This window comes from Coregonus lavaretus (assembly GCF_964263955.1).
Source record: "Coregonus lavaretus genome assembly, chromosome: 6".
In the NCBI taxonomy this organism is placed as follows: Eukaryota; Metazoa; Chordata; class Actinopteri; order Salmoniformes; family Salmonidae; genus Coregonus; species Coregonus lavaretus.
Genome location: NC_139993.1, coordinates 41,556,990 through 41,582,903, shown reverse-complemented (window position 1 = coordinate 41,582,903; position 25,914 = coordinate 41,556,990). Strand labels below are relative to the sequence as shown.

The following is a 25,914-nucleotide window of genomic DNA, read 5'->3' as shown; positions in this document are numbered from 1 at the left end:
TACATATTCAATAGTCTTTGCCTTGGTGCTGTGTTGTTGAACCAGCAGGCACTGCAGCATATTGGTGAATATTATAAATGTCTTCTCTTCTTTTTGTCGTCATTTTCTTGGCCAGATCATTTGCATCGCCCTTCAACTGAATTAATTGTTTCCTGCCCTCAGTACAAATAGAGGTATGTTAGACAAACGAGTTGCTGCCTGGGACATTGAGGTAGAGCTATGTGCTAAAGAGTCTTTCCCATGCATCATTCTGTCACAGTCTTATAGTTGAGCCTTCATTCTCTGATTCTGCAGAGCAGGAATTGCTGCTAATCACTGCTATGGAAACTGATGAATTCAGGGGATTTGCTCTTTTCACAGAAAAAGCTATTTAATCATTCCATTTAAAATGGAAAAAAGCAAATGCTTCTTTTCTCATGCTACATCTGGGATCACAGCCTTTCCATTCCAGTGAGTGGACATCAAAAGGAACTCACTGATTACTTTAACATGCAACAAAATGTCATCAGCTGATATCATGATGTCTCAGAGCCGCTTCACTTTATGTTACATCAACAGTAGCAAAAGCAAAAGTTATGAGCAAAAAGAGGTGATCAGAAGTCGAGCTGGCTGCAGTGAAACAGCATTTCCTGCAGGGATCCAGGTGCCTCCAGCCTCTCCCATCTTGCCCCTTATTGACCCCTGACCCCTTAACCCCAACACCCATCACTACTGCTGACTGCTGTAATAACACGTTGTAATAAATGTATTATTACAACCATTGTGGCAAGTCCTATTGAATTGGGTGGTTTGTTATTGTAAGTTCCATTCACTGCTTTGATATTAGTGTTTTCAAACTGAGCTTGATCCCAATGTAACATCTAAAGCTGGACAGAGGTTAGGCTAGAGTACCTGAATCCGGTAGAAAACCACGCCTAAAAAAGAGCTACACACAAGAGAACAGAAATATACACAGAAACTATCCAAAGCAATCGAAATGTAAAAGTCAGCACTCATCATACTCAAAGCAAATCGAACGTTAGAAAACAAAAGAGGATTGTTTTCCTTTTGGACTAGTGGTTGGTGTATTCAAATTAAACAAGGCTAAAGAAAAGCAAAAAATCAAGGCAGAATAACCTTGAACTGAATCGAATGCAAGTTACTTCTAAAAATGAAGAAAACAGGATAGAAATCATTTTGTCAACATGGACATCTGGCATTCGGTGAAGTTTTAATTACCTCTTTACGCCATAGGCCATATTAAGCAAATTGTCCAGCCTGTAAAGAGAAGGAGGGTTCTGGGGTTAATGCCAGGCAGATGGTCGACTCACTCAATGGAACTAATTCTACATCCCTGCCTCGCTCAAGGAAGAAAGCTATCCAGAGATGGGCCATTACACTGAGGAGCCCCACCAGTCAGGGGTGGTGTCATTCACACAGCAACAAAGCAGCAGGCTAGCTAGCAACAGTACTGTACAGCGCTAACACAAGAGGCCACTCTGTGGCCCAATCAGCCAGCACACAGCGACATTTTCTTTTTTTAGCATGAGGCCCTATGGAGAGCACTCTCACGCTCCACACATTCTTATGCTGCATGGGGCTTTCAGAGTGGTTCCGTTGTACATCTGTGCTGTTGTGTTGAGGTCAAATAATGTATAAGTGATTTATAATTGGGAGTTAAGCCATAGTATTGATGTCAAAGAAAGTTTTGAAATCTTGTCTTTCTCAAATTCAATGTCGATCCTGAGTCTGGACAGCATAATGAAATAATGATTATTCATGTCAAACTATGAAAACTGCTTTGCATCATTATTCCAATTGCCCCTCAGATACTTTGGCATTAGGTTTGTCAAGAAGGTTGTGAGACAAAATGAACATATATTATACTACTAAATAGTATAATAATAATAAAAAAATAAAAAATTAGACATATCCCCTTCTCCAGAGTTCTGTCAGTGCAATGGTTTGGCATTTTTTGAGAGATGGTAAAGATTTTAAGAGAGGAAGATGACAAATCAGGGAATCATGTTGCATGGTTTGGACTAACAAAACACTACTGAATAGTAACTGACCAAAACAATTAGCTTTCTTTTGACACCTGTCCATGTAGAATGTCAAATGGGATGGTGTTTGTTAGTCAGTGCTGCTAGTTGGCTGGGAGGAAAAATCAGGCTGGTCCTGCAGACAGATAGTCACTGTGCTCAGTGGGCCAAGGATGGAAGCCACTCAGCCACATAAATCAGAGGCTTTTTGGATAAGCCTTGCATGGTCACACAATGACCATCATTTGTCACATGGGTCTGCACTGTCTCATGTCTTAGTAAGCCATTCAGCCTAATGGAAGGGTTGGGAACTTGGGGCCATTCTAAAGTACTTCTCCCTTTCAAAACACTGTCTGTGCTGCAGGTCATCAGTGGGCAGAGATGCCGTCTGTGAACCTGACAAAAAAAATCTAAACAAAGCACACAAAAAAATGTTGACTCATTAAGGCAGCAATTAGGCCATTATGCGGGCTGGGACTGAGCAATCTGCTTTGTGGGTAAATGAGTCAATTGGACTGGAAGTGCTGAGGAGGCGCTTCAGGCCGCTGTACTGGAGACATCTGATGGGCTGCTGCCGTAAAAAACAACCTGCCTTGGTTGCCAGCTTTTCACACCCTCTCTCCAAGCCCACAGCACACAATAGTGTTGCTTCTCAATGCATGGAAAAATCTGTTCAATTAAAACCTGCTCCTACCTTAAATATAATAAGCCTAATTGACCAATTATTGTCATTAATAATGTGGAGCATCACTAATAACTGAAATCTACAATTTTCCAACTTTGTTGGTCTAACTTTTCATATATATATATATATATATATATATATATATATATATATATATATATATATATATTTTTTTTTTTTCTTTTTTTTTTTTATAATAATTTGCTCCACAATCTGAAATATTTTTTAGGTTCAGATTATAATTAATATATTCTCATTGGGACTACAGTCTGGAATCGGTGAGAATCATGCTAAGTATGCGTTGGGAATGAACAGTGGATGGAAAGAGGGGATGACAGTTGGTTGCATTATGGAATAAGGAGGGTGATGAGGTGATGTAATGGAGACAATGTGAACGACAGAACCCCACTGTCTCTTGTGAACAGTTCTTCTCTGTTATGGGTGGAGCTCCAAAAACAAAAATGCTTTCTTGGTTGAATGCACAAAGAATCAAAGATCGTATTGGTGATTGATGACTTACAAGGTGGTTGATCGTTGCAATTACACATTCAAATGCCATACTCAACTCTACAGTACATTTGAACCAATAGCCCAATGGCTGAACCTGACCTCCCGACCCTTGTTGTGAGCCCCAGGTATTTACCTGAACCTCTGGGCCTGGTGGTGCAGGGGGCCTGGGTACCGGCGGTTGGGGGACTGGTACAGCTGGGACAGTAGGGCTTGGCTGGTCTTCTGGCTGGGGTTGTTGGCGAACTTGACGGTGATGGGCTCAGCAGCTCCAGAGGGCTTCTGTCCATTCAGCCCCTTAATGGCCTCCTCAGCCTCTATCCTCTTATCAAAGCGAATGAACCCTACACCCCGCGAACCACCTGTGGGGCCAACACATCACAAACATAGGGGCGTCCTTTTACTTCATGTGGTTCCAGTTAGATTACACACATCTACACACACCCCTAACAGCCCTTGTTATCTCTTTCATACATGGTACAGAGAGGATGTCTGTTGTTGCTTTTAATAATGTTGAAAGCAATGTTTTGTAAAAGGGATACAATGAGTTGGACATTATTTGTATTCCATACAGAGAGGGATTGTGTTATGTGTGTAACAGTGTTATTTGAAGAAGACAGTATAGAGCAGAGGGCAAGGCGAAGGCACCACCATGATTTTCTGTGCTGTCAAAGAGACAGAATTTGTCTTCCTCTCTCACAAAGAGCATGAGAGCAGGCTCTAGAGGAGCTGATGCCTGATGATGCAGAAATGCTGTTGTGTTGTTTGTGTGCTAGCTGCTGTAGTGCTGCGTCTCCTCACAGCTCGCTGAGGCTACTCCGTGAGGCGTGTTGGACTCAGCACACACTGCAGCTCTCCTCCTAGCTGACGGCCACACATTCAGGCCTCACGCCATGTTGCCGGCGACATTTGAGTCGTCTCAAAGGCAATGTTTTTTGACCGCCACCTGAAAGTAACATTTGGAGAGACGCACTGCCCGGGAGGTCTTTTGTTGATCTCCATAAACGCGTGCTGCTCGTTTTTAATGAGGCTGGCTGACTGGCCCAGGGGACCCTCGCTCAGTGACAGCACGCTGCCAGGACTATTTGCATAATACTGTGTTGGGTAGATCTCTACACCACACACAGAAACACTTTTCATTGTCATTTCTCTCTCACAACGCCGCTTGCGCTTATTTATGTTTTTCTGTTCCGCTGTCTCATTTTCTTCTCGAATCAGACTCTTTTGATATGTGCAGCCCTGAACAAACATTTACACACAATCTCTCCAATGCCGAATGCTTTCATTCACTCTAATGCTGAATAATTTAACTTAGGGGTTGCTGCAGCTCTTGACAGACTCTCCCAATCCCTCCCTGCCTTCCCTGTACCTGTACATTATAATTAGGTTGTCACTGCTAGAAAATAATAAACACAGTCTGTTATTCCATTGGGGTTTGAATTGTTGGCATACAGCTCTGGCTCCGATGTGAAACTAGGGTCACTGCTGCTTTGGTAGAAAATAGTGTCATACCGATATTCGTAGGTGGTAACTACTGCATAGTGTTTTTGTACAATATGTTGATTTGTTTGCAGGGTTCTACACTAACTTTTTCAGTTGGTGGCACCAGCACGATATTTTTTTTAAATAATTGATAATTACCTGGCTTGTTTCCCATAATGTGCCTTCATTCCATACAGAACCAGGCTAATAATGACCAGCCATCTTTTAAATTAGCATGCCCTTGTGTTCTTACATTGATTTGGAGAGTTTTACTGTAACGGCAAAGAAAAGAGACCGTTACAATAAAGTGCAAAATGTATTTATTGCAGATTTCAAAGTGCCATGTTTTCTGCGAAATCCTCTAGAGGGCAGAATTGGAAAAAAAAAACGATACTTGATACCAAAACGATACCACGGCAAAAAAAAAGAAAGCGTGGAGAAGGACTAATTTCCCTCCGTTCTTTCAGGTTTTCGCTCTCAAAATCAGTTTTTTAATAGAAAAACAACAAAATGGGATGTTCTAAGTCCACAACAATGCTTAAACCACATCAGGGGACAATTTTGAGGTGTTGGAAAAATCAGATAAATTTTAATTTTTTATGTAGTTGCCCTTTAACTCAGGTGTGTACCAGCCAGACAGTTGTGTTTGGCTAGCTGTGTTTCTGTAGCACATTTGTGATGGCGTTTTCAAAACAAATGGCCACTGGATTGATGCAAATAATCAGGATTCTGCCAGGTAGGCAGGGTACTTTGTAGTTACCTTTTAATTGCCTTTCCACCTACCCGAAAACGGTTAGGCTATCATTAGCATTGCTAACAGATACACAAAGTGGTAGACTTATAGGCCCTACTCACATCGCACACAGCAGTGCTCGTCATTCAGATAAATTTGCCAGTGGCACACCGGGCCAGTGCCAACTGAAAGTCACTGGCCCGAATGAAAAAATACTGTCCCGGGTCAAGATCTGACAGGAAAGCAAATTTCAATAGCAGGTGATTTTATCTTTCATTTACAGGCTAAGCAAGTAGCCTATACATTAGGGCTCTCCAACCCTGTTCCTGGAGAGCTACTATAACCTCCTGTAGGTTTTCGCGCCAACCCCAGTTGTAACTAACCTGATTCAGCTTATCAACCAGCTAATTATTAGAATCAAATCAAATCTTATGTCACATGCGCCGAATACAACAGGTGCAGACCTTAGTGAAATGATTACTTACCCTAAAAATAAAAAATATATTATAATTAAAGAGCAGCAGTAAAATAACAATAGTAAAATAACAATAGCGAGGCTATATACAGGGGGCACTGGCACAGAGTCAATGTGCGGGGGCACCAGCCAGTCGAGGCAATATCTACATGTAGGTAGACTATGCATAGATAATAAACAGAGAGTAGCAGCAGCACAAAAGGGGCTGGATAGCCATTTGATTAGATGTTCAGGAGTCTTATGGCTTGGGGGTAGAAGCTGTTTAGAAGCCTCTTGGACTTAGACTTGACGCTCCGGTACCGCTTGCCGTGCGGTAGCAGAGAGAACAGTCTATGACTAGGGTGGCTGGAGTCTTTGACAATTTTTGTGCCTTCCTCTGACACCGCCTGGTATCGAGGTCCTGGATGGCAGGAAGCTTGGCCCCAGTGATGTACTGGGCCGTACGCACTACCCTCTGTAGTGCCTTGCGGTCGGAGGCCGAGCAGTTGCCATACCAGGCAGTGATGCAACCAGTCAGGATGCTCTTGATGGTGCAGCTGTAGAACCTTTTGCGGATCTGAGGACCCATGCCAAATCTTTTCAGTCTCCTGAAGGGGAATAGGTTTTGTCGTGCCCTCTTCACGACTGTCTTGGTGTGCTTGGACCATGTTAGTTTGTTGGTGATGTGGACACCAAGGAACTTGAAGCTCTCAACCTGCTCCATTACAGCCCTGTTGATGAGAATGGGGGCGTGCTCGGTCCTCTTCTTTTTCCTGTAGTCCACAATCATCTCCTTTGTCTTGATCACGTTGAGGGAGAGGTTGTTGTCCTGGCACCAGGTGCGCTAGATTAGGATTGGAGGGAAAACCTACAGGACGGTACCTCTCCAGGAACAGAGTTGGAGAGCCATGCTATATACAGGGTTCATACAGACCTTGGCAATTAAAATTCAAGGACTTTCAATGACTTTTTCAAGGACCTAAATGTTATATTTAAATTGTAATAGCCTATAGAAAAAACCTAAATGTATACAAAAAAGTATGCATTACCACCCAATGGCATTATGCATTGACATTATTTTCACATTCTAAAATATGTCAGAATAATGTGTCCATTGCCTGACTAAATAGACAGCATGCTCCCAACACAAACACCCTAATGAAGTCTGTCCATGTGGTGGCTAGTCAGTCTCACCATTTTAGATGTTGAAAAGTTATTGAGGGGTTATTGTATTTGATTGTTTAGGATCCCCATTAGCCGACACCAATGGCGACAGCTAGTCTTACCGGGGTCCGACATAATTAAAAAAACAATACAGACAAAATACTTTATAATTTACATACATTTAAAAACATTAAAATGTAGTGTGTGCATCTATCAGTTACACATACATGTCAGTACATACACACAACAGGTAGGTCACATGGGGGAGAGGCGTTGTGCCATGAGGTGTTGCTTTATTTTTTTTTATGAAACCAGGTTTGCTGTTCACTTGCGCTATATGAGATGCACTCATGGCTCTGTATAATACTGTACGTTTCCTTTAATTTGTTCAGGACCTGGGGACTGTGAAAAACCCATGTTGGGGTAAATGTGTGTGTCAGTGCTGTGTGTTAGTTGACTATACAAACAATTTGGAATTTTCAACACATTCATGTTTTTTATAAAAACAAGAAGTGACGCAGTCAATCTCTCCTCAACTCTTAGCCAAAAGAGACTGGCATGCATAGTATTAATATTAGCCCTCTGATTACAATGAATAGCATGTTTTAAAACGAGAAAGTGACCAAAAACCTTTGTAACGGAATGCTTTGTATGGAAGCCAACATTTGATGTTGTCTTGCTCATAGTCTCGCGTTGCCATACCTCCAAAATCACATCGTTGTCACGCCTTCCTTGGAGGTCTGGAGAATTTTGTATTGCAAAAACGGTTTGAATGGTCCTCTGGATTGGATGCTACATTTCAAGAACCCTCCCCCTACACACCCGTAGAAGGGGTGCTGTGTGTAATGTGCGTCACTGTTTTCCGTCTGGGTAGTTGTTGCCTATGCTAGTTTCAAGTGATCAAGTGTGGCCGACAGTCAGATTTATATTTATTGAATTTGAAAGTGGATTACGCTGGTAAAGTCAAATGTCACAACACGTTCTAAACCACTTTGGTGACAAACACACTTTTTTCCTTGTCTCCATACATCCACATGGCTGCTGGCTGCGCTTTGCTACCACTGAAAATGTCATGAAGATTGCCCATTATTTTGTTTTTGTAAGGACCCAAAAAACGGAGGCAGTGGGAGAACCTATTCAAGTAAGTAAATTCATTTTTTAAGTGTTAAAAAAAAATGTATTATTAGCTAGCTAGCTTGCTACAGTAGGCCACTTTGTAGGCTAACTCAATTGGGCTGCTAACTTCACACACTGTTTAGCTAAGTGAATTAAATGTCATCAGCTAGCTAACTTCCTATTAGATAGCTATCTTGATGTAATCATTGTAAATTAAAAACAGAGTCTCTAAATGCATTTGTAGATAACAGCCATGGAAGGGGGTGAAATTGCAGCACCAGCTGTCAGTAAAGGGAGAGTGTAGGCTACTGGATAGGGCAGGTCATTTTGTGGGAGGACATTATGAAAAGATTCTCCAGTTCCAGTCCCTAGAGGGGAAAAATTTGAGGACAGATAAATAATTGCAACATATTATTCAGTGCTGTCTAATATGAGTATAATGAAGCCTGTTTCTTTGTGATGTTTACTGTCTTCAGATATGGAATGATGTGAAAGCCTGTTTGCAGATGAAGAGAGAGGTCCCAGTGAATGTCCCAAGAGACTAAGGGTATATCCTATATGCCATGGGTTATATGTGTAGGCCTACCTATGTTAGCAAATGTTGTATACAAAAATACAGTTAAACATCACACACAATCTATAAACCAGGGTTCTGTTTCAGAAGTGTGCTCACCCAGTAGATCAGGGATCAGTGGAGCAAGGTCGCCATCGCTGGTATGGATTTTTTTTTGTTCACCTGAAATGATGCTTTAGTAATAATAGCCTACTTGTTACCGCTCAATTATCTATTGCTGTTTAGACTAAGATGTCTAATCTTTACATACGAGTTAGATTATTTTTACATTTTTAAGTGATGGATTGTTGATTCTTTGAAGTGAAGTGTTTATACTTGTTTTAATTGTTAAACTATTATTCAAAATGAACTAGTGTCAATGTTGATTAATCACATAACAATCCTGGAATAAAGAGGGGAAAGGGTTCTGTCTGTAATGTTTCAGTGTTATATTCTCAAATTAACATTAACGTTTTGTCTAGTTGTAATATCCCCGATCTGTTTTATGTGATTGCCACTCTCTCAGTATATCAGCTATGTAGATCAATTTTGCAGCTTATCATATGGCATGTATCACCAATGCAGCCATTGCCCATAAGGCATTACTGGAGCAGAGAATAGCTAAACTCACACACTGTTTACATGCTGAGCTATATGTTCTCAATTTAGAATGATACCAGTAGACAATATACAGTATATGAGGCAAACCATACATAGTGGCTTGCGAAAGTATTCACCCCCCTTGGCATTTTTCCTATTTTGTTGCCTTACAACCTGGAATTACAATATATTTTTGGGGGGTTTGTATCATTTGATTTACAGAACATGCCTACCACTTTGAAGATGCAAAATATTTTTTATTGTGAAACAAACAAGAAATAAGACAAAAAAACAGAAAACTTGAGCGTGCATAACTATTCACCCCCCCAAAGTCAATACTTTGTAGAGCCACCTTTTGCAGCAATTACAGCTGCAGGTCTCTTGGGGGTATGTCTCTATAAGCTTGGCACTTCTAGCCCATTCTTCAAGGCAAAACTGCTCCAGCTCCTTCAAGTTGGATGGGTTCCGCTGGTGTACAGCAATCTTTAAGTCATACCACAGATTCTCAATTGGATTGAGGTCTGGGCTTTGACTAGGCCATTCCAAGACATTTAAATGTTTCCCCTTAAACCACTCGAGTGTTGCTTTAGCAGTATGCTTAGAGTCATTGTCCTGCTGAAAGGTGAACCTTCGTCCCAGTCTCAAATCTCTGGAAGACTGAAACAGGTTTCCCTCAAGAATTTCCCTGTATTTAGCGCCATCCATCATTCCTTCAATTCTGACCAGTTTCCCAGTCCCTGCCGATGTTGCCACCACCATGCTTCACTGTGGGGATGGTGTTCTCGGGGTGATGAGAGGTGTTGGGTTTGCGCCAGACATAGCGTTTTCCTTGATGGCCAAAAAGCTCAATTTTAGTCTCATCTGGCCAGAGTACCTTCTTCCACATGTTTGGGGAGTCTCCCACATGCCTTTTGGCGAACACCAAACATGTTTGCTTATTTTTTTCTTTAAGCAATGGCTTTTTTCTGGCCACTCTTCCGTAAAGCCCAGCTCTGTGGAGTGTACGGCTTAAAGTGGTCCTATGGACAGATACTCCAATCTCCGCTGTGGAGCTTTGCAGCTCCTTCAGGGTTATCTTTGGTCTCTTTGTTGCCTCTCTGATTAATGCCCTCCTTGCCTGGTCCGTGAGTTTTGGTGGGCGGCCCTCTCTTGGCAGGTTTGTTGTGGTGCCATATTCTTTCCATTTTTTAATAATGGATTTAAATGGTGCTCCGTGGGATGTTCAAAGTTTCTGATATTTTCTTATAACCCAACCCTGATCTGTACTTCTCCACAACTTTGTCCCTGACCTGTTTGGAGAACTCCTTTGTCTTCATGGTGCCGCTTGCTTGGTGGTGCCCCTTGATTAGTGGTGTTGCAGACTCTGGGGCCTTTCAGAACAGGTGTATATATACTGAGATCATGTGACAGATCATGTGACACTTAGATTGCACACAGGTGGACTTTATTTAACTAATTATGTTACTTCTGAAGGTAATTGGTTGCATCAGATCTTATTTAGGGGGCTTCATAGCAAAAGGGGTGAATACATATGCACGCACCACTTTTCCGTAATTTTTTTTTTTCATTTCACTTCACCAATTTGGACTATTTTGTGTATGTCCATTACATGAAATCCAAATAAAAATCCATTTAAATTACAGATTGTAACGCAACAAAATAGGAAAAACGCCAAGGGGGATGAAGGCACTGTACCAGATTTTGTACATGAATCTTAAGTGCTGACATATAAAATGGGTTAGTGCAAATCCAACCCTTGTAATTTAGGTACAGTATGAAAATAAGGAGATGACAATTAGGCTACAGGAGATGAGCATTACAGGTAACATTTTATGAGGTTCATTTTATTTTATTTCCTTCATTTTAGCAATGTTGCTTGTAAAATGACTGCAGTTGTTACCATAGATATGCAGTACATGGTTGCTCTATGTATCACTGACCCTGGATAAACTAGCGACTGGGCTAACACAGCTAACCTTTTAGGTCAATAATATGCTGTTTTTATTAAGATTTTTTTGGCTTTATAACCGTGAGATAAATTGAACAAGTTATACCTAGGTAGCTTACAAGGTTAACTGACTTTTCTCAAAACGAACTTCATTGTCGCTAGCTACTTCTTGTCCCTCATGCTAGTCTTTACAGCCAAATATCACTTCAGAAACACCCACCCCCCCCCCAAAAAAAATAATACATGGCCAGCATTGTAGACCATTTCTCCCCTCTTGCTGCAACTTTAGCTCATCTCGAAATAACAGAAATGCTGTGAAAACCAGCGTGCTGTAAACATTCTAAAATGTTTTGTCACCAGCGCTTGTTTTGTTGACATGTTAAGTGCTCACGCACTGTTGCTCCTACAGTTCTAATATGGTGAGCACTGCCCAACCAAGGCATTTGATTGGTTTGACATGTTGTGAGGCTTCACTGATTTACACCGGGTTCCGACGCCCCTTTAGCTGATTTCTGCCATGGAACTTCCCCAGTCTTCCCGTTTCCGGGTTCGCGACGAGGCTATCTTGCTTATAATAATCACACATAGTTTTACTGCAACAAGCGCAACACCCTTCAATTGAAACGGCGGGAAACAAACGAAAGCGGCTACATCTCTCAAAAACTGATCAGAAATAAAATCACGTAATAATTATATTGGAGCAGTAGAACTTCTAAATCGGCTACCATAACTTCAAGGACTTTTCAAGGACCAGAGAGCCTTAGAGGAAATGTCTGATTTTCAAGGTAGGCTATAATGACTGAACTGCGCATCGCAAATATTCAACCAAGACTTTGAACTTTGAAATACCTGGTTTGCGTACCCATTCTTGCCTTAGCATTTACTGGTAGATCTAACTTGGAACATCTTTACTACCACTATTAGTCTTTGGTGATTTGCTCCACGCAACAACCAGTTGTTTATGAGCTGCATGCTCTCTGCCCGACAGATTATAGACTATATGTGTGCAGCGCACGCATTAAAAAAAATAGCATTTCTTACAATATTGTTTTTCACTGGCCCAAGCAGCCATTGACGGGGATGATTGACTGGCCCGGAGGGTTTCCAAAACCTACCCTGTTTGTCGAGCCCTGACACACACAGACAGGGGTATTCCCGTGCAGTTGTTGCCTCTTCAGAAAGATGGTTTATTTTTGGTCAATTTCATATTAATGTTTGAATAAAACATGAAAAAATTTGTGAACCAAAAACGAAACGAACAGGACCAGGTACATTTTTTACACCAGCACCCTTGCCACCAATAAAAAATGTGTTGCACTGCTAAGTCAAAAGGTCGCAAATGCAACTGTTTTGGTCGCAGTATAGAACCCTGGTTTGTCACTTTCACTTTAATAATTTAATAAGCATTTGTCAATCCAATACAATCATAGTTGTGCTTTGTTTCCCAATAACCTCTCCCTCAACGCGATCAAGACAAAGGAGATGATTGTGGACTACAGGAAAAAGAAGAGGACCGAGCACGTCCTCATTCTCATCGACAGGGCTGTAGTGGAACAGGTTGAGTGCTTCAAGTTCCTTGGTGTCCACATCACCAACAAACTAACATGGTCCAAGCAAACCAAGACAGTCGTGAAGAGGGCACGACAAAACCTATTCCCCCTAAGGAGACTGAAAAGATTTGGCATGGGTCCTCAAAAAGGTTCTACAGCTGCACCATCGAGAGCATCCTGACTGGTTGCATCACTGCCTGGTATGGCAACTGCTCGGCCTCCGACCGCAAGGCACTACAGAGGGGTAGTGCGTACGGCCCAGTAAATCACTGAGGCCAAGCTTCCTGCCATCCAGGACCTCGATACCAGACGGTGTCAGAGGAAGGCCCTAAAAATTGTTAAAGTCTCCAGCCACCCTAGTCATAGACTGTTCTCTCTGCTACCGCATGGCAAGCGGTACCGGAGCGCCAAGTCTAGGTCCAAGAGGCTTCTAAACAGCTTCTACCCCCAAGCCATAAGACTCCTGAACATCTAATCAAATGGCTACCCAGACTATTTGCATTGCCCCCCCACCCCTCTTTTACGCTGCTGCTACTCTCTGTTTATTATCTATGCATAGTCACTTTAATAACTCTACCTACATGTACATATTACCCCAATTACCTTGACTAACCGGTGCCCCTGCACATTGACTCGGTACCGGTACCCCCTGTATATAGCCTCGCTATTGTTATTTTTACTGCTGCTCTTTAATTATTTGTTACTTTTATTTCGTATTATTTTATATTGTATTTTTTTGTGATTTATTTTGGTATTCTTTCTTAAAACTGCATTGTTGGTTAATGGCTTGTAAGTAGGCATTTCATTGTAAGGTCTACACCTGTTGTATTCGGCGCATGTGACAAATAACATTTGATTTGATTTGAACATCACTTCATGCATAGTTGTTCATTTTTTTTCTACATAAACCCACTAGCTACTCATGTCAAGAATGTCCCTAGTGGAAGAGGGGTAACATTATATGACTTAAAGACTACAGTATTGTCACGCCCTGACTCTGGGGACTCGTATTTGTTGAGTCAGGGTGTGTATTTTCTGTGTGGTATTTCTATGTTGTGTTTTCTAGGTTTAGATCTAGATCGTCTAGATCTATGTTGGCCGGTGTGGTTCCCAATCAGAGGCAGCTGTCGCTCATTGTCTCTGATTGGGGACCATACTTAGGTAGCCTATTGGCACTAGGGGGTTGTGGGATCTTGTTCCAGTTAAGGTATGTTGTGTTGCCTTGGACCTCACGTTTCGTTTTGTTGTTTTGTCGGTTGTTTATTCCTTTAAATAAACATGTATGCATATCACGCTGCGCCTTGGTCTGACCCGTTGATGAACGAACGTGACAGAAGATCCCACCAAACGAGGACCAAGCAGCGTGCCCAGGAAGAGCGAGTAGCGATGTCACAGGTGGGCAAATTGTGATCATGGGAAGAGATATTCGCGGGGAAAGGGCCATGGGCGAAGGTAAATGCCCAGGCAGGAGAGGAGAAACGGCGCCAACCGTGCAGACGACGTAGACCCGAGGCAACCCCAATATTTTTTTTGGGGGGGGCTAAAGGGGTGGTCGGGGAGCGAGAGAGAAGAGCCCCGACCACTGCACCCGGTTGGTTTTCAGATTGGGTCCCTACGACCTTGGGAAGAGGAGTGGGAACAGTATTACACGGAGGAGTCGGAGGATGACGACGACGACGAGTTTCTGTTCCCTAACTCGTGGGGGCTTCCGGAGGAGTCCTCACGGGAAGAGGAGTGCCGACGACGGAGACCCGAGAGGCAACTCCAAGAACATTTGGGGGGGGGGGGGGGGGGGGGGGGGGGGGGGGGGCACACGGTGTGGACGACGAGGCAGCAGGAGGCCACCATGTTACGGGGGCTATTGGTTCAGAGGGAGCAGGAGTTATTCGGTCAGAGGGAGGCGCTACAGGAGGCTAGAAGGGAGAAGGAATGTGTAGAGGCACGGCGAGAGGAGCTGGTTAGGCAGCAGAAGGAGCGGGGGTTAATAAAGGAACCCAGTCCCGCTCCTCGCACCAAGAAAGTGGTGCGTGTCGCCAGTCCGGTCCGGCCCGTTCCTGCTCCCCGCACTAAGCCAGTGGTGCGTGTTCCCAGTATGGCCTGACCTGTTCCTGTCCCTCGCACCAAGCCAGTGGTGCGCGTCGCCAGCCCGGCCCGGCCTGTTCCTGCCCCTCGCACCAAGCCAGGGGTGCGTGTTCCCAGTCAGCGGCTCCACTCCGGAGCCAGAGCAGTCCGCTCCACCGGTGCCCAGTCCAGCTCCGGTCAGCGGCTCCAGTCCGGAGCCAGAGCAGTCCGCTCCACCGGTGCCAAGTCCAGCTCCGGTCAGCGGCTCCAGTCCGGAGCCTGAGCAGTCTGCTCCACCGGTGCCCAGTCCAGCTCCGGTCAGCGGTTCCAGTCCAGACCCAGACGTCAGCCCCTCTCCAGGTTCGGGGTCTCCCACACCAGGGTCCAGACAGGGCTTGGTACTTTGTGGGAGGAAGGAGAGGGCAAGCAGCGCGCCGAGGTCCAGACCAGACTAGGGGCGCAACAGGGAGGCGGAGAGTAAGTGGTCATCACGCCCTGAGCCGGATCCGCCTCCGAGGCGGAATGCCCACCCGGCCCCTACCCTGTTATGTTTATGTTGTGCGGTCGGAGTCCGCACCTTTGGGGGGGGGGGGGGGTACTGTCACGCCCTGACTCTGGGGACTCGTATTTGTTGAGTCAGGGTGTGTATTTTCTGTGTGGTATGTTCTATGTTGTGTTTTCTAGGTTTAGATCTAGATCGTCTAGATCTATGTTGGCCGGTGTGGTTCCCAATCAGAGGCAGCTGTCGCTCGTTGTCTCTGATTGGGGACCATACTTAGGTAGCCTATTGGCACTAGGGGGTTGTGGGATCTTGTTTCAGTTAAGGTATGTTGTGTTGCCTTGGACTTCACGTTTCGTTTTGTTGTTTTGTCGGTTGTTTATTCCTTTAAATAAACATGTATGCATATCACGCTGCGCCTAGGTCTGACCCGTCGATGAACGAACGTGACAAGTATTTATGAGTTTCTAGAGCAATGAAATACATGTTGACACCCTGTGGACTCATCTTCTGTAGGGATATGATCACACCTCAGTGGAAGAGAGCAGACAAGCACCAGTTGTCTAAGCCCCTTGGCCTTGAACTGCACCAGGCTGCAGCTGCTTGAAGAGATCTACACTGCAGCCTTCATACATTTACATTACATTTACGTCATTTAGCAGACACTCTTATCCAGAGCGACTTACAAATAGGACAGATGAAGGCTGCAAACACACATTCAGGGTGGGATCTGAGAAAAACACCCCAGCCACTTGAATGAAGTGGTGTCATTAAGGAAGGGGTGTGAAGAGTGAAGGGCTAGTGCACTGGTCTCTAGGTCTGTCCCTGTGTATCTGGAGAGGTGTGAGGGTCTCTGTGCCTATATGGTAGCGCTGTGGAGAAAGGTGTGAGGTTCTTTATCCCCACTAACAGTAACGCCTAATTTCTCCTTTCACTGCCATATAGACCTTCTGGGCATGAGGAGAAACACTGCTACTGCAAGGTCAGCGGGGCCTAATGCAATTACACCACAACAGGTCATGCGACCATGACCTTTGAACCAGTGACTGTGATACCCTGGCAGAGAGACTCCATACAAACAGGTCTGTGTGTCAGACTGATGCCAGCAGTAGCTTCAGAAGACAATCTAATGTAGGGTATCATTTGGCTTTCATCAGGGGTTCCCTCAAGCAAGGCAGCAATCTAACAAAACAATCCCAGAAGTGATCTACTTAATAGTACCAAAAATTAATGTCAGTGTTGATATTGTGGAGTAATTTTTTTTCCCCCACTAGCTTTTCCACATTTACATAATGAGTTTCCAGCTTTTATTTTATTTTGCATAACAAAACAAAGCAAAGCAAACACGCAGGCTGAGGGAAGCTGGGAAGCAGACGGTGGCAGGCAGGCAGCTTCAGCCGGTTCCAGCACTTATCACAGGCCATACAGCGTTAGGCCACAATGTGCTATGGGCTACAGGCAGTTTCCTCCACAGTAATCAGCCGTGGCTTATGTAACTCTACCTGTACTTATCTCTTCCCAGCACACATGAACACGGAGAATGTCTGGTTTATTAATAACCCCAACCAGAACCAGGGAAGACAGTGGCAAGGAGCTGCCAGTGCCCTGACAAAGCTTTCTGCACGCCCACTGCACCCGGGCGCTACCACGGCGCTCCCCAACACTTCACTCGGCAAACATTCCTCTGGGAAATCTGGAGAGATCTGAGAATCTGCTGATGAAAGCCTTCTCTCTGCGCTCCAAACCTGAGCACTTTGCTGCCGTTTGTCATTCCGCTCTTTTAAGTGGCTGTGCCAACTGTATGGAACGTTTGTTAAACTTACACATTAAATACATTAGGAAAAAAAACTCTCACTGCCTCCTAATCAATGAGAGAGAGAAAGAGAGGAAAAAAAAGAGAGAACCTGTTCTTGTTTTATGTAACTTAGTTTGTGGGGATAGATACAGATGGTCTTTGAAAAGGCAGTGGGAAAGAAGCCTTTGAAGAGCTTAGGTGCTCTCTGCTCTGCTTGGTAAAAGCAGAGTTAAAGCCATCTGTCTGCTTCGATGTGTGACCGCAGGCCAAGGTAACTATGCAATACACTCCAAGTTATGTGGTCTGGTGGGTTATAGAGACACCAGGAAAGAGATGAGTTGTACAAGGTCTTATTTTATCTGTATATAAATCAGGTTTGCACATACAGTACGTAGCCTTGATCTTCAGCCACACATGGTGGGGATTTTACATGAGCCAGAATGTATTACAACATTCATCATCAACCTCCACTGTAAGTCTAGATGTGTCTATGGAGAGGAAGCCACATACTGATTGATCAAGTAGAAATGTAATAGGGGTTTTAATAGGTGTAGTGAGTATGAATGTTTTGCATGCTCATTATTGTGAATGTTAGTATACTGTAGTCTGTGTGACTAGGCGCAGACAGAGGATTTCTATGAACAACCATCAGGAGCATAAGAGAAACAGGCATTTTTTTTTGGTAACTTATAAAAGCAAGCTCTCCAGATCAATTGTATTGGCCGTATTGAGGAGATGTATATAGACTGACTGCTGTGTGCCTGGGCCCTGCAGAGATGTTCAGAATATTTAACTATTGATCAAAGCCTCTCCATATTATATTTCCTGCACATTGAGGTTAGCTTAAACCGACTGTTCGCATTGAACATCATGATCTGACAACTTTCCCCAAAGATTAGAGAGAGTGATGGAATATAAAAATGCTACTCTGCAATATTTGTTCCGATAGAGGGGAAATACACATATCCATTCTGCAGGGATCAAAAGAAAGAGAGAAGAGAAAGATACTAATATTGACAAAACACTTTGGTTACATGATTGATGTGTTACGCAATGACTGCCAGGCCTGCATCAGCGTGGATGAGCGAATGGCCTACTGTGTGATGTTCTGATTGGTTAAAAAGGTCATTGGGGTTATTTGTGTTGGACAGCAGAATCTTCATGATCAGGACTTTGGCAAGACATGTGGGCTAAGGCTTTGTAATAACATAATTCCCCAGTCCCAACTCATTGTCAAGTCAATGTGAGTTCAGTCAGCCATCCTTAGACTATTTGTAACAGAACATTGTCTTCTGACTCTGTGAACTATGCAAACTGTGACTCAAAGTTCTTTCTGACGATACTGAGCAGGAGACTGACTGCAATGTGCATCACGTTGATGAAGGTCTGTGAAAATGAACTAAATCTCCTAATTAGTGGGTTTGAGCACATTTGTCCAAACCAAACCAATTCCTAGATTGGCCTTTGGAGCTTGTGCGCTCACTCTGAGCCACAGTAATGTCTGAAACTGAACAGATGGAGGGGAATTCTGATTTGGAATACCAAAATTATTTGATGATATTGGCATGTGTGTGTGTAATGATGTTGAAATCAATGCATGATTAACTGTCCTATACATATGAATGGTTAACCAATAAAAACTAAAGTACAAAGGCAAAGCTTTTAAACTCATCTCTCTCTTCCCCTCTCTCACCCCACAGTTACACTTGTGTGAGTCACAAGAGAGTTTTAATTTACAGTCCATTTCTCTTTATGGCAGTACGTGTGAATTAGGAAGATGTGCCAGCCCTGAGCTCTCGGGGTCCTCTAAAACCCTCCTTGTATCTTAATCACCAGCAACTAAAATTTAATTAGTCATTTAAATTCCTTCAGCGGATCCCTCTGCCTCAGGGGAGGCCTCTCTGGGCCTGGTAGGGCCTGTATGTGCTGGTGGGCCAGGCACTGTGTGTGTGTGTTTGTGTGTGTGTACGTGTGAGAGAGAGAGAAAGAGAGAGAAGGAGAATGAGAGCGAGAGAGTGTGCGTGTGTGTGTGTGTGTGCATGCATCTGAGGGAGAAGATTTGCCTGTCTCTCTCTCTCTGTGGAGTGGTTCTGGCACTGTGAGACATGTAAGGTTATGATCCTGCCTACTGTTCCCTTCAACAGTGCGGTTGGGTAACAATGGAGAAGTAGAGACTTCTGGCACACCAGCAGGATGAGCACTGGGCTTGTGGAGAACATGCTTGGGAAACTGTTCCGTCTCTTAAGATAAACTGTGTGCAAGCATGGTAATCCCATTCATTATTTAGATTTATTTTTATTTTTAATACTGCTCCGCAGAATGCGTCAGACATTCCATTTAGGCTATGCAGAGGTTGATTTATTTATGACAGTGGTATGAGACTAGGTTAATGGGAATATCTAGCTGGCTAGTACTGTAGTTATATGAACAGATGTGTTTTCCACAGCCTTTACTTTTTGTGCTGTTTGTGATCCCGGGGGCTGTGTGGAACAGGTCTTGTGGAAGCATCGCTGCAAATAAACAGACCTGCTCTAAACTTGATCCTGCTCTGTTGTGTGTGTAGAGGGCCCCAGTGTCAGGGCTGATTTATTCTGCTTAGGCAAATGAGTGTGGCTTACAATGTGCTGTACTCATTCTGCTTCATCAGTACACATCACACTCAAGCCTGCCGCAGGCAGACAAAACCTCTGAAATGGATCTAAGAGCTGTGCAATGGAAGTCATGCTGCATGTTTTGGCATCATGGTTTAATCTCTTTGTGTGCCTGTGCTCGGGATGTGAGTAGGGTGTAGAAGACTCAGATGAACATACGTCTGTATGTTTATGTATGTGTGTACACGTGTGTGTGTTATCATGTTTAGGCCAATGCATGTGTGCTGTGCTGGCTAGAGGGTTAGAGTGTGTGTGTGTGTGTGAGTGTGTGAGTGTGTAAGTTTGTATCTATATAAATGAAAAGGCTCCCCATGGATACCTGTGACCTGGTCCACCAGGATGCGAGAGGTGATGATGCGTCCATACTGGGAGAAGAGCTGCTCCAGGTCCTTCTGGGTCATGGTCTTTGGCAGACCACTCACATACAGGTTAGCGTCTCGGATGGAGGCTGAGCTGGGACGTGCATATGACACCTTAGGAGATAGGCAAGAGATAAACATGACTGTAGCATAGCTTTTGGCTTACATCTATGAGAACATTGAGCGTAGAGCATTGGATTGTATTTTTTCCAGGGCATTGCCAGAGATGTCGGTGTAACTTGTTTTTAATGACCTGAATCACAGGGCTTCACCTTACTGAGCTCGTTTTAATTAGCACATCACTTGCGTTACAGCAGCTTCCATCTAAAATCCATTTACACATTAGCCTAGCAGACCCCACGCAGAAGAGGTGTGAGGAAGGTAGGTAGGCACCAATTTATCTTCCTTTTAATTTGATGTATAACATTCATATTTGTGTACAGTGGCAAAAAAGCTCACACATGAACCCTCATCCCCATCATTAATATGGATGTATTGGACAAACATATCGCTATCTTGTTAATGCTTACATAAAAACAAATGCACTCACACATACAGTAGATGTGAGAGAAAGGGAGAGAAGGTGTATTTACAGCCTGTGGATGAGGGTGTGAGAGCGAGAGAGCGAGAGAGTTTGGCAATGCTATTTTGGTGTGGGGGGGGTTGTATGGGGATGTATTGTACTGACTATAACTATGCAACCTGAGCGAGGTGGGTGCCTTCTCTCACAGACCCCTCCACAGCTCTAACACCCTCTCTTCAGTGTGCCACACTCACCAGCACCTTGGACAGCGCCTCTCTCTCACACACTCAGAGTCCCTCACACTCCCACTATCACACAGACTGTGGATGCTTGGCTGTCATCTCTCCTGTTAGCCTGGGTCACAGTTCTCATTCTGTCACAGCACACACTCGCCTCCCTCAGTCTCATTTAAATGCAACCATTTCCTTAACTCTTATTTTAAAAGGCCATATAAGCTGTGGTATTACACTACATTGGAAGCTACTATTTGAAGGCTGCTCTGTTTGTCATTGACAGGGTGTTCTTCATGATCTTTAACAGGGCAAATTAGATCTTGACATTGCAGTTGTGCCATGTTAGCTCTCTCCTGAAACAGTCCCTGTCCTTTGTTGAATGCTGTTCTAATTTCTAGATTGTGATCTGGTTTTACTATTTCAAAATGTGAGTTTAATCCTGTTACCATTGCTGACTGGGGAAGCTTTTCCATCCAGGGTATTCATTAGGTTTGATATTTAAAGACATAAGCCATCTTGTACAAATAAAAACATCTCGGCATAATCACAAAAAATCCAGTTTAACTCTGAACGCAAAATCACTGGCAGTTAGCTTCAATTTTGCCCTTCTTTTCTTTCAAAAAGTATTTCCTTCTTTCCCCCTTGGTTCTATCACTTTCTCTCCTTCTTTCCCTGTCAGCCCGCCCCAGATGTCTTATCCATCAACACCTCCACTAGCTGTAACAAGTACTTGTGTGTGTGTGTGAAGAGAGACTGTGTAGCTCTGCTCTTCTCACCTCCAGCGGGCTCCTTCCTCTTACACCTCCACATGGTAGCAGCACCAGAGTTGTGCTGAGAAACTCTGAGGTGTCATGGAGGAGGAAACCACACGCTTTAAGACAGAAAAAGACCCCAGAAAGACACCACCTGTGTGTGTGAAACTCTGTGGTGAACTTTGTTTTCCCCCTACAGTGAGGGAGCACTGAGGGTACTAGTGTTATTCGGGAAAAGTGTGTCGGGAATAGGGAGTGATGTGTCTCTGAGTATTATGTGTACACACATACGGATGGATATTCCCAAAGGCTTACTGTACACTACCATGAGAGCCTACATATTAACTACAGTATTGTACTGCATAAAAAACACACGTTTCATCAGTTGAGGCTTGGTGTGAAACTGGAAAGTCATATCAAAGACACTAAGCTCTTCATTTCAAGTGTCTTCCGAAAAGAGGACTCTAAATGTTTTCTCTGCACATCGACGTATGAACCGTAGTTCATTGACACCACAAGCAGCTCTCTCTTCTCTCCTACCAGAGAGCCTCACACTGGGCTGCAAGACAGAGCTGTCTGCTGCTATTAGGAAGTCTGTCTTCATTTCCATGGCTGCTTAAGATAACCTCTGGTGCAGAAATAAAGGCCTGTGGCACTGCATGGATATTTTAAGTAGATAATGAACACACTTATTAGAAGTTGTAAAAGGGGCATTTTCTTCAGTGCTACTCAGAAAATGTATTTTTGATATGGGTAGCACAGTCTAAATAATGGGTTTGGCACAGTGGCAAGAATAAAAAGAGCAAAACTCAAATCAAAAGGGAGAGACAGACAGAAGGGCTGGCCTAAACCTCTCTAGCAGAGAGGGACTCTGCTGCTATCACTGAGAGCCAGGGTGAAGTCTAAGATGCTGCTCCGTCTGACTGGATAAGATGGACAGACAGAGGAAGCTGAACGATGTGGAACGCTGTGTGCGTATTTGTGAGAGAGAGGGGGGAGTAGGACTGTGCCTGTGTGGGGAGAGGACATCGCTCACTGGTGTGTTTGCTCTTTGGACTGTGTGCTCCAGGATGATAGACACGGAAGATCACTCCCGTTTTATTACACACAAGCTGTGGGAGGAAGAGGCTGTGCAAGAGCTGGGGAAGAGAGGAGTGTGCGTGTAGCTCTGAATATGCTATGGGTTTTGACAGCGTCATCGAGAAAAACAGCAGTAGGCTCTTCTCTCTAGCCCAAGGGGACAGGCCATGGCACGCTGGTGATTCCTAAGTGGGCTGCTTCCTAAAGACAAGCCTGATGCGTGAGGACTGGGGAGCGTCACTGCTATAGTAGCGTGGGTTGGGGGCCTGGGTGCTAGCTTGGCCCTCTGGTGCTCCATCTCAGCAGAGTTCATTAGTGAGGGAGAGTGGCAGCGGGAATCTACACACACGGACCCAGTGACTCATCCTAACGCCTGTCAGCTACGCTCAGTGGGTGAGACCTGCGCTAGAGTAACTGTGGGTCATGCTGACTGTCACACACCTACACAGAGAGCTCTGGCTGTCTCCCCATGCCTTCGCCTCTCAAGAGCCCACTTCAAAGCACTGTGCTGGATTGAAAACAGGCCGGGCTGTGTTGATCTTATGTGGCTGTTTCCCTTTACAATGTTGACCTGTCATGTTCAGGGCTGTCGAGGGATTGGGGATTGGGGATTGTGTATGGGCTTTTCCCATTCAGCTTGGCAGGGTAATCTGATCTGATTAGATTTAGAAATATGTTACTGAGAGGGCTTGGATTATGGTAGCAGAGCAGATTACAGTATGGCTTAAAGCGAACAACATAACGGAGCCATATGAGGGGATAGCGATCGTAATCCTGCTCAACAAGGAAAGACAAACAACTATATAAAATGGATATTGAGTATACTAATAAAACTATACTACTTATGAAATTATACTTTCTCCATTTACCCTTCATCTTTATTTGACTTCCCAACCTTTAATAAAATGTAATATTAATTTGAGTCCTCTATTTAACTTTGGCCAGCATGTAATAAATGATTTTCCCCTACTCTGTCTGAAAATCTTTCTAGTTTCACCTTTACATTTTGACATTTAGAAATTAATTAGCATATCAGTTATACCTCACGGCTTTTAATGCTCTTTGATTCAGCCACTCTTTGATTTTCACTCTCTCGCTCTCTGTATGTATGTAAATGAGTATGAATCTCCTCTCTATCAGAAGCCTCAGTCACTGCCCAAAATTCCAAAAACCTACATGGGCACTGAAGCAGTGCGGCCCTAATCACATGGCAGCTGGGTGAATTGATATTCAGGGTACAGAACAGTGTTTACCAATCTGACTTACCTTGATAGTTTTGGTTTGAAGTCTGAGTCCGTTTAATGTGTTAATGGCTTTCTCTGCATCCTTTGGGTCTATGTAGTTGACGAACCCATAGCCCAGACTCTGCCCTGTAAAACAGAAAGAGCATTTTACAATACAGAATTCTACCCAGTACATTCAGAATTGGTACAGTACAGATACATTCTAAGTCCAAGTAATGTCTTCACAACAGGCTTTCAGTTGTGAAAAATGTTCATCGTCTTTGAAAAACGTCTGACAGTGTCATTAATACCAGATTTGCTTTGATTTAACATTTACCTGACATATCTGGATATTTATTTCAGGCAGATACGGCTTTTATGAGCTAGTTGACTTTCAACAGATGCCCAAAGCCATTGTGGCTGTGTGATAGTCCAAAAAATATATATAACTTGCCACACAAGTGCCTGGCAAGTCCAAGTGGAGCAACGTACTTATGGCCATCAATGGAAACAGACAGCAGTATGTCCACAGTGGAAAAGACAAAGTGAATCTCAAATGTAAAACAGCGCTGCTCTAGCACCAAGTAAATAGCTTCCAAGGCAAGCTGCAGCTTTGGGCCAAAGGGAGCTGTATTTCTCACATCAAACACGATGCTTCTCCCTCACTTTCAATGGATTACCCTGGATTATCATTTCCCCATTGTTCATGAAAAACCTCCTGTCCTGGAGAGAATCTCTGGTTCGCAGCTATTTTTACCCTTCATCTCGCTGACACTGATCTGACAGCACCCCTCGGAAAGTTTGGACACTAAAATAGAACTATGCCATTAACGCAAATATATCCGTGGGCCTGTGGATATGTATTCAATATCAAAGTGCCTTCGCAAAGACATCTCTTCTCATACTCCTCAATGTGGGTTGCCAATAATTAGCCAACACAGCCAACTGCCGAGTGGCTCCCCCCTCGCTATCACCTTCCTCCTCCCCATTCCGCTGCTTCACAAGGAGAACTTGAGGCTCGACAAGCATAGCTTACAAAAGGTTAGCTGAAATGAAGTGTGCTTCCGAAGCGCACTCATGCAGAGCTGCCTGGATGTCCTGGGTTGCGATTAATGATACAGTTACATTGCACTCAGGCAGGCTGGCAGGCATGCAGGTAGGCAGGCAGGCAGGCGCTGTGTGTGGAGAGAGTCTCCGGTGCTTACCCCTCCTCTGCATGCTCACCCTGGCCCTCAGCGCTCAGCTCTGAGAGGCCATCAGGGCCCCTACACTTTCATGTCCGCTCTGCTAAGCACCTCTCTACAGTACGTGTGTGTGTATGTGTTTGTGTGTATATGTGTGTGCATGTATATGTTTGTAGGCACATGTACTGTATACATACATCTACACTTGTGCATGTGTGTGAATGGATTTCAAATTAACACAAGGACCTGTCCCTGTTTGTGATCCCTCAATCCCTCCATTTCTGGTGCAGTCTACACCAGTGTGTCTTTGGGAGTTGGCACCAGTCCCTGTGCCCAATCCCACCTTGGCAAGGCTGGATGGGAGATCTGAGTGTGCCCCCTCGCCCACCCCCCTGGCACCACTCCCTAGGTGAGTGGAGAGATGGGGTGAGGCAGCTGCTTTCAGCACGAGGCAGCTCCAAGAGGGGATTCCACCCACCAGTAACAGAGTAGCCCACAGCAGGGGGCCATGGGCTGGCTGCTTCCCGGAGACAACGCCAACGCACAGAAACACACACTCATACTGCAAGTCAACTTTTCTTTTGTTGAAACTATGACCCGCTGATAAGAATATACCACTCAAACGTACACAGTGAATAGAATGTACACACACACACACACACCCTGGCAAGGTCAAAAAGCGGTAGTGTGCAGACTGTGGGCCAACATTGGCAGGCAAACTTGTCTTGGCCTTTTACAACA

General features: G+C 44.2%; 1 protein-coding gene across 6 annotated transcripts in view; it reads right to left on the bottom strand.

The window, feature by feature from the left end:
* The window catches only part of LOC311130695 (ELAV-like protein 4), a gene marked incomplete at both ends in the record, with an annotated part of 73,165 nt that overhangs the window by 1,986 nt on the left and 45,265 nt on the right, over positions 1-25,914 (bottom strand). For 3 of the 6 annotated variants that reach the window (XM_084163480.1, XM_084163482.1, XM_084163483.1), the window contains 4 exons: positions 1,219-1,257; positions 3,350-3,575; positions 20,139-20,292; positions 24,033-24,136. In XM_084163480.1, the coding sequence (XP_084019606.1) occupies positions 1,219-1,257; positions 3,350-3,575; positions 20,139-20,292; positions 24,033-24,136 (523 nt within the window). Of the gene's footprint in view, positions 1-1,218; positions 1,258-3,349; positions 3,585-20,138; positions 20,293-24,032; positions 24,137-25,914 lie in introns of all 6 variants that reach the window. The other 3 variants (XM_084163479.1, XM_084163481.1, XM_084163484.1) reach the window with 2 other exon arrangements.